This window comes from Rousettus aegyptiacus, unplaced genomic scaffold, assembly GCF_014176215.1.
Source record: "Rousettus aegyptiacus isolate mRouAeg1 unplaced genomic scaffold, mRouAeg1.p scaffold_m13_p_8, whole genome shotgun sequence".
NCBI classification, from domain to species: domain Eukaryota; kingdom Metazoa; phylum Chordata; class Mammalia; order Chiroptera; family Pteropodidae; genus Rousettus; species Rousettus aegyptiacus.
Genome location: NW_023416311.1, coordinates 90143227 through 90152269, shown reverse-complemented (window position 1 = coordinate 90152269; position 9043 = coordinate 90143227). Strand labels below are relative to the sequence as shown.

The following is a 9043-nucleotide window of genomic DNA, read 5'->3' as shown; positions in this document are numbered from 1 at the left end:
CTTGAAAGATAAATGTCAGAAGTACAAATCCTACTTACTTGTAAAAACTGTACATCTTGAAATAACTCTTGTATGAACCTCCGACATGGAAGTCTAAATGTGCAGTGTGACAGCAAATGGGAAACCTCAGAGTAAAGGCATATGTCGTCGAATGTTTGAGGATACTTCTCCTTAATTCTAAAATGAAAGACAAGGCTATAGTGTGATGAAAACTGTAATAATTACTTAACTACTTTTCCTCCAAAGTATTGCTTTTTAAATATTTTTTTCTCCAGATATTGATTAAATGGCATATTTGTGGTAAGAATATAAAATATTAAATATTCCTACCTCACACATGTTTTATGTTATTTTTTAAAATAATAAAAATCCAAATGTTTCCTGAGAAGGTAGAAATGTTCTTTTCCACTGACATGAGAAATTGCTAAATGCATCAGCAGAATGACTAAAATATTTTCAAAATTGTTTTAAAATGGAAATATGTTTTTAAAATTAGACTAACATTATTAATATCCTTGACAGAGCTATCTCTTTCTTTCAACCTTCAAACAGTGGCTTTTACCTAGGACAGCATCTCAGAATCACCCGTGGCAGGGTGGGGTAATACAAAGTTTAAGGACCCACTAGTCCTAAAGCTTCTGGTCAGGAGGTCTGAAGTGGGGCCCTGGTATCTGCGTCACTGTTTGTTTGCTTGCTTTTTTGTTTTTAAGCCCTGCAGAAAACCCTGAGGTGCATTTCTTGTGAGGACCATTGCTTTAAATAGTACAAACCAAAAATGCTAAAATATTTGGTCTGAATTTTCTTTACTGTTGCTGTAATTTAGAAAAACAATAAAAATTCTGCAACTTTTACTAAGATAAAGAAAAAAAGAGAAAAATAAAAACAAGAAAATATTATTTGTTTTATGTAGGCAAGCTTTGCTCAGACTTTTTGGTCTTAAGATTCCTTTCTTACAAATTATTGACCCCAATATTTTTTGTGGATGATAGCCATTGGCCATTGATAATTACCATATTAGAAATTAGAGAAAAATCTCAAAATATCAATTCATTCAAAAGATAAACCCATTACATGTTAACATAAATACACATATTTTAATGAAAAATAACTATATTTTCCAAAACTGAAAAAGAGGGAAAAGTGGTATTGTTTTACATTTTCACAGATCTCTTTAAAGTCTGGCTTCATAGAAGATAGCTGGACTTACATACTTGCTTATGTATTTAACCTGTTATCATATATTACTTTGGATGAAGTTCATGAAGAAAATCTAGCCTCACACAGATATGCCATGCTGATGTAAACTAATCAGTCTAACTTTCAAGCATTACAAGTATCGTTTTCACCACAAAAAGCAGAACAAACAAAGAATATTCATGCTTAGTATTAACTTACGTTAAAAGCCCAGTTTCATGGCATTTAGTTGAAACAGAACTACTCAAATTAATGACTAATCTTAGAACTTCTTTGCGAAGGAGTATACGGCACATTGGTGTATCATCTGGAATTGTTTTAACACCTGAAAAGAAGATTAAAATATTTTATCTATATCACAACAGAAAATGATTATACCTCATGGAATTTATTTTTAAACTTTACCTAAGGACCTGAGTCTGAGATAAATTGCACATGATCTGCTGATCATTTTGGGAACAAAATTCTTTCTAACGAAAGCAGATAACTAAGAAGGTACATATGAAAGTCTGATATAGGTGCAATAGTTGGCTGAATATGCCTCACACTAAAACTGATTTGTCAGAGTTTTGAAACAACTTTAAATTGACATTATTTATGAATAATAACAACAAAAACAAAAACAAAAACTTAGTTTTATTAGCAATGCTTGGATTTGAATCTGAAAACCTACCTAGTAGCAATTCTGTGCTTTTGGTGCTGCTGGCTGAGCCTTCTTGAGACACGCCATCACTGCATCCAGAAATCCCTGAAAACTTAGAGGGAACCACTTCTAAGGGATTATGGATAGTCTGTTCACACCAATCAGAATATGGAATGTCTTGAAGGTCTAAAGGCAAAATTAATTATTTCAATTAAAGTATCGCGATGGCTTAATTCCTATGTTTATACTGTATACTATAGAGAGGATTCTTTATAATTTCTTTCAAGTTTTCAACAATTATTTTCCATAAGGATGTTCAACGTAAATTTGGACTACTCAGATAGTAAAATCTGTTAAATTCTAAAGATATTTATATAAAATTTTATTTTCATAAATTACAAATATATTAATATGTAATTATTTGAAAATTCAAATAAAGATGTATATAGAATAAAAAATGAAAGCACCTTGTCCGTCCCTTCCCTCCAACCCCCAAACTAAATACCACTCTCCATAAGAAGATATGGTGAAATGTCTGATATATAATTTCAGATCTTTTGCAATTAAAAAAAAAATTTTTTTTTGCTCTTTGGGTAAAAAGTGGGATGATACTACACACACACGTATATGACTTATCAGTTTATTGATTCGAATTAAATTTACTACATACTAAGATGGAATTTTGAACTCAACAACTTAGTGTTACTAAAATGACATCAATTTTTTTTTTTATTTAAAAACTTCCTGAGCACTTCAAGTAATTAGAACAAATGGAAATCAGAAGTATTTGGTTATTCTTTTAGGAAGTAACACTAGGCAATCAGAAAATCATACAGGCTTAGTACTATGAGAAATACTGGAAATTAGTTAAAGCTTTCATCTCATGAAAGAAAAGAGATTCAGAGAGAGGAGACACGCTCAGCTGGAAAGTAAGACCTCTTCGTAGCTAGTTCTGTACTCTTTCCACTATAGCACAAGGAAAAAAAAGGCATATTTTTACACGTCCACGAAACTTGACCAATGTCAACACATACAACCTCTCTCTATGCTGTTTCCCACAGAACAGAAATATCACCACCTCATTTCACCTCTAGGCACCTCCTAAGATTACTATTTACATAATACTAAGCATAAACTGCTTTGTGGTTCCTTGGAAAAGATTTATAAATTTAGCATAATTTTAAAATTTTGATTATTAAGGAAATCATATGTCTGTAAGGCACTCAAAAGTAAAACATTCTACTCAAATTATATGTTGATTTAAAAATAAAACCATTGCCAAAATATTTAATTTTAGACTCAGTTGATGAGCTACCCAGGGAGTATAATGAAAAAATGTTCCAGCAGAACAGTAAGAAAGTTATACTTTCAATTGATATGCTCCTAAAAAGTTATAAACTAATTTATTTAACCAACCATTATTTCTAACATTTCTAATCTGTTAGAACTGCATCATATTTCTAAAGGTTTATTCATTCTTGTTTAAAAAAAATAATTTCTCTAGCTACGCCAAGTTCCAATATAGTAAGTACCCCATTTGGCAATGAGAAACAGCATCTTAAGTATAATGGTAACAGAAGGCATTTCCTACATATGGTGTGTTATTTGTGTGTGTGTATGTGTGTGTGTGTGTGTGTGTGAAACATGCTAAATCATATAGATAAAATTTTTAAATGAAATAATTACATGAGTTAAATGGAAACTTCAGAGAACATGTGGGCAAAATATGTGCACTATTTATAAATCGGAAGGACAAGGAGAACTAAAAACCCTTGGAAATGGGGGAAGAAACATAGCTAGTTGGCCTACTTTTTCTTATTCATGGAAGATAATTGAGTTTATAACTCTGTTTAAGGCAAAACCATGTATATTCAGATAATGATATTTACCTTTAAAGACCTTTATTTTCCATTTTCTCTTAAGAAGTATTTAATACAATGAACCTGAGACATACTTTTTTACTCAAGACATTTCACGTCAAGATTATTTCCATAACTGAAGTTATTTTATCCATATAATTAATTTTTGCTTAACTGTGGTTGTTTGCTTTCATCATTTCCTCTATTTTTAATAATATTCTAGCTTCACTTATATTTTAATTACAAAATGGAGACAAGAAGCATAGGGGAAAGAATAAAAAGCTCTAAACAAAAAAATACATAAATCCATAAGGGTTAATTCGAAAAATCATAAGCTAAATTTCTCTACCAGAAAATGGTAACTTTCAATATACTTATGGGAAATGTTGAGACAATTATTTATAAAAAAATTAAGAACTTCTGTGAGGGATTCTCTCTCTCTAATAACTTCCTGATAACCAATTCTCTTGGGGAGCAGCAAATATAAAAGAAAGTTAGCAAGATTTTCCTTTGGAGCACTCATACTGAGTGCCAACTATACAAAGCAGTATGCAGCTAGGTATTAGAACTATGAAAAAGAAAAGACATAACAGACTGTAACCTGAAGGAACTTATTGAGTGGAAGGAAAAAAATAACCAAGCAATAATTACCAAAAGAGATTTAAGTACAAAGGGCAATGAAGAGTAGAGAGGAAGGACAGTAAACATCTAACTCAAGAAAGTTAGAGAAAACTTTGCAGATAAAATAGTCCTGACACTTAAGATCAGGTGGATCTGCCAAATAGACAGTGTGCTCGTGTGTGAACTTACATGTGTGTGAGGAAGGGGAGGAGCAAGGAAACGACAGGGAAAACATGTCTTTCATGCCTAGAATTATGAAAAGAGCATAATCAAAAGAACACACTTTGTTCAAAAACTTCAAGTCAGTCAGTAATGGTATGTCAACTGTAAGAGGAGAATGGTGAAAAAAAAGACACGAGACAAATTATACAAAGAGTGTGTGTGCTGGCCATGAACAGCAAGCAAGTAAATAACTGTCAAGAGATTAATTCCAAGCAACAGTCTAAAAATGAATTGGAAAGGACCAAAATTAGAGACTGAAATATTAACATTCCAACACGGAGATGTTAAGTGACTGAACTAAGGTTAAAGTAGTGAGAATGGAGTAATACGGATGATCTATAGAGCTGGGAGATGACTTGTGACTGGAGTAGATTAAAATTCAGATGAATTCATCTAGGAGGACTCACTCACCTGAATGACTACATATTGCACTTAGTTGGTTACTGGGCTGGAAACCCAGAATTTCGATACAGACACAATAAAGGCAGTTATCGTCTGTATGCTCCTGTAGTCCAGTGTCTTCTGTACTTTCTAAAAACAGAGAAGCATCTGAATGGATTGAGTTCATTATTTCCGTAAGACTCATCTGCTGTCGTAGCAAGTGAAAAGAGTTTTTTACAAGACCTCCAGTTCCGGATGGAAGACCTGTGCATAAGCAAATATAAAACATAACTCAGTAAAAACAGTATCAATGACACTTCTTTAAAGGCACCTTAAACTACATGAAATTTTAAAGGGGAAACAAGGAGAAAAAAAAAACACACAACTCCTTTTATCATTCCAAATCTAACCTTAATTGGGAAGAAAAAAGAAAAACTGCTTTAATTAAGAAAATAATTAAAGTCAGCAGATATGTTTGTACTACTTTAATATGGGGTTTTAGATACAAAACAGAAAACTGAGATTATACAATTAGGGCATCATTACGATTATTAATATCTTTAATATGGACATGAAAAGTAATAATTCTGAGTCTAATGAGGTACTTGTTTAAGAAAAAAATAGTCAAGATTATGAAGCTTTAAACCTGTGGCTGATATGCACATATTCATTAAAGTATTACAGTTCATAACAAATTCATAACAAAGAGAGATCATGTAATATATAAGTACATTTCTCTCTCTCCCCTTTGGCCAAATGGCTATGTCTTAGCCTCTGTGGATTAATGTTACAAATTTTTCATGTATTATTTTTTTAAAATAGAAGTAACTGGTGTAGTTTTTTCTTCTTAGAGGCTGGGTACTTAGTTGGAAAAACACTCTAAGATTCTCAGGTGCGTGCGCGCGCGCGCGCACACACACACACACACACACACACACACACACAAATTATGGTTTAATTTTAAATTGACGCAATTACGTTGGTATAATTTTAAAGATGACCTAGAAGTAAGTATACTTGAATTTATAATGTCATCCTACTGAAAAGAACTTTCTTTTTAATTAACTTTCTTTTAAAAAATTTTTCTTTTCTATATAAAGAGACGTCTCATGAAAACAAAACCATGCATTACCTCCTGCATCATGGGCAAAAACTCTTGCTCCTCTATCATCATGTGGAGGTATGTTTTTAGTCTGAAAATAGGGAATATCTTTTACCTAAAACAGATATTAATCATGGTAAGTCTTGCTATAAAAGAACTCTACTTTATGAATATTAGCAAAAAATAAAATAAAATGCAATTTAAATAGAATTACTGTAGCACATAAACCTACAAAGAAAAGTGTATTGAAGAAAGTTAAATTACCAAAACTTGACAAAATAACAAATAACTCTTAAAGTCCTTATCTATTCTTGGTGACTTAAGTGGATATTAATTCTTTTAGAATTTATCCAAATGTCTTTTGACTTCTGAGCAAATGTGTGTTCTTCAGTACTATTTAACACCTAAAGATCTATGAGTATCTCACCGGATAAGGACCATCTTATACCACTAGACACAATATGTGGCTGCCCTGTATGGAATAAATAGGATCAAGAATTTTAAAAGAAGAAGGAATACAATTATACCTCAAACTTACACAATATGTCAATTATATTCCAATTTAAAAAATTTACAAAGAATAAGTCAAATGTGACTCAAAGGCAAGGTTAGTAATTCACTAAATTTCTATATAGAATATACTGATAAATCAAATAAGATGCTGATTTAGTGTGGGAAGAGAAGGATAATGTTCTGGGGACTGGAAGATACTAAATAAGAGAAAGTTCAGAAAGGTGAAATAATTGTCATAAAATTTCTTTAAAAGAAACCTCCTTAAAAAATCACTTTCTCCAAATTCACTCTATAATTCCTAGTAAGCAGTTTATAGCATATGAAAAAAAAAAAAAAAAAACCAAACAAACAGGAAACCAACTCATAAGAAAATAAGAGTATTTATAATACCTGGAATATATCATTGATGTCTACTGGAAGAGCAAGACCAATATAGTCATCTGAGCTGCCATATGTTGCACTGGACACCATGGACCTCACTGAGGAGGATCGCTGCAGGGTATTTTGATTAATAGGACTTAATAAATCTTCTTTATCTAATGAAGCATAACTTAAAGCTTTCATGAACCTATAACACCATAAAAAACACTTGCGTTAGTTTCTTGATCTGTAATATTAATCATATAAATTATAATTTATTTTCACATCTTCATAATAGTAGTCAAGTACTAAAAACCGTGCTATCTTGTTTACTGAGAATATATAAATACTTAAAAATATTTAACTATTACACATTGATATATAAAAGGTCATCAGTAATGAAATGCTGACTGCTACCAAAAACAACTGTTGTGGTCTCTCAGGAATAACTCTATTTAATACTATTTTTATGAAAAACAAGAATTACTTATTCTTTGTGTGGTAAATACTTCAGTGCTTATCAACATAAGATTTATGTGACACAGAAGACAGACACAAAGTAGCCAAAATTGTATCATTTCCAAATATTACTGAGATAGCCTTACATGAAACACTAACATTTCTTCAATGCACTCCTCCTTACTAGTGATTCCATAACAAGCATAGTCTGCTGATATTTCCATAAGATACACCTTCCTTATACAGATTCTTATTCATGTAGAAGACATGCTCAAACATTTACTAGGTATCTGCTTTATACATACAAAGCACCAGGCAAGATTCCACAGTATATGTACATTGCTATGTGGAAACCCAAGTAATTCATAAACAGTGGCTATTAAGATTATCATAGAGAAAAAAAAAACTACTTTAATTTCTACTAATGTCCACCTTAAAACTCATAACTAAAATTTACAAAAAATTTCATAAAATAGGTCAATGGTTTTTAACTTGTGCTTATTATACCTCTTGACTCCATAAAGCCCAAGGACTGCTGGAGTGGGCAGAAAGAATTATTGGATTACTCACCTTCCCAATCCCTATTTCAACTAGAGTACCTCCAATATACCTATTCCACAGATTAGGTTACCAGAGAAACATTTTTTTTTAAGGAAGGATTTCTCTACTTAAAAAGCAACATGGAAAAAGCTTAAAACTTCTGATCTGGTCCAATCTCCACTAGATGAGGCAACTAAAGCCTAGATATTTCAAAATTCATGAACTTTACTAAACAGATTTATAACAGCGAGCAACTTAAAGGTTTTTCTGGCTTTGTTCTGGATTGCTGAGTTTTGCAAAGCTACTGAACTCCAAGCAGATGAGACATTACAGTATATATTATAGAACTTTGTTTGAGTTTATTCACTTGGTGCCAGGATTAAAATTAAGGATTAAGGATTTCTATACTTTGGTGTTTTTTCTACTATGCCACAAAGAAACATCTCAGTGAGAAACAGGATTGCTGGATTTAAGCTATACATTTTAACACAGGTTATTGGTATGCCTACTCTTTTAATTTTATAAGGAAAAAAAAAATCTTCTCGGCCTGAATTACAAGGCATTATTTGAGAGTTTTCATTTTCTCTGAACTAACCAAAGAAGAGAAATAGGAATAGAAAGGCTATGCTGACACAATTTTTTTCCTCCATGGAACCTACTACAGTGAGTACTAAATAAAATTTGAAGAATAAATGAAGATCTGATGGATGTAAAGTTTTGTTATGCCTTCATCCCTTTGTTTAAGCTATTCCTTCTCTTGACTGCTTCTTGTTTTTATTTTTTTTCCTTCCAAGAAATCAAAAACACCTATTCATTCTTTATAATGCCAATGACTTGGCATTTTACTCTAGGAATAAAATTTCCAAATCTCTTTCTCCTGTTCTAACACAGAATATAGGAAATAAGATCCTAAGAACCTAGACTGGATTAGGAATAAGTGATTTGGAGTAACTGTCTTTCTGGTTTATTCTTATGAATATTTAAGCACTGTAACTTTTTATCTGTGCTTTAGGTGGGTAAGATTTGGGAAGAAATGCCTACTGCAATGAGACATAATAAACCTAACTGGATAGTTCAGAGTTAACGGCACTTTGGCTAGTGTACTGAGCTGTAAGATGCTTATTTCAGTGTGCTGTGTTATTTAGTGCC

General features: G+C 31.9%; 1 protein-coding gene across 7 annotated transcripts in view; it reads right to left on the bottom strand.

Annotated features, from left to right (window-relative positions):
- Positions 1-9043, bottom strand: part of RICTOR (RPTOR independent companion of MTOR complex 2) — a 102573-nt gene that overhangs the window by 7508 nt on the left and 86022 nt on the right. For 6 of the 7 annotated variants that reach the window (XM_016147944.2, XM_016147945.2, XM_016147947.2 and 3 more), the window contains 6 exons: positions 6926-7103; positions 6053-6137; positions 4951-5184; positions 1868-2023; positions 1396-1519; positions 39-177 (listed from right to left, as the gene is read on the bottom strand). In XM_016147944.2, coding sequence (XP_016003430.1) covers positions 39-177; positions 1396-1519; positions 1868-2023; positions 4951-5184; positions 6053-6137; positions 6926-7103 — 916 coding nt within the window. Of the gene's footprint in view, positions 1-38; positions 178-1395; positions 1520-1867; positions 2024-4950; positions 5185-6052; positions 6138-6925; positions 7104-9043 lie in introns of those variants that run through there. The other variant, XM_016147950.2, reaches the window with a different exon arrangement.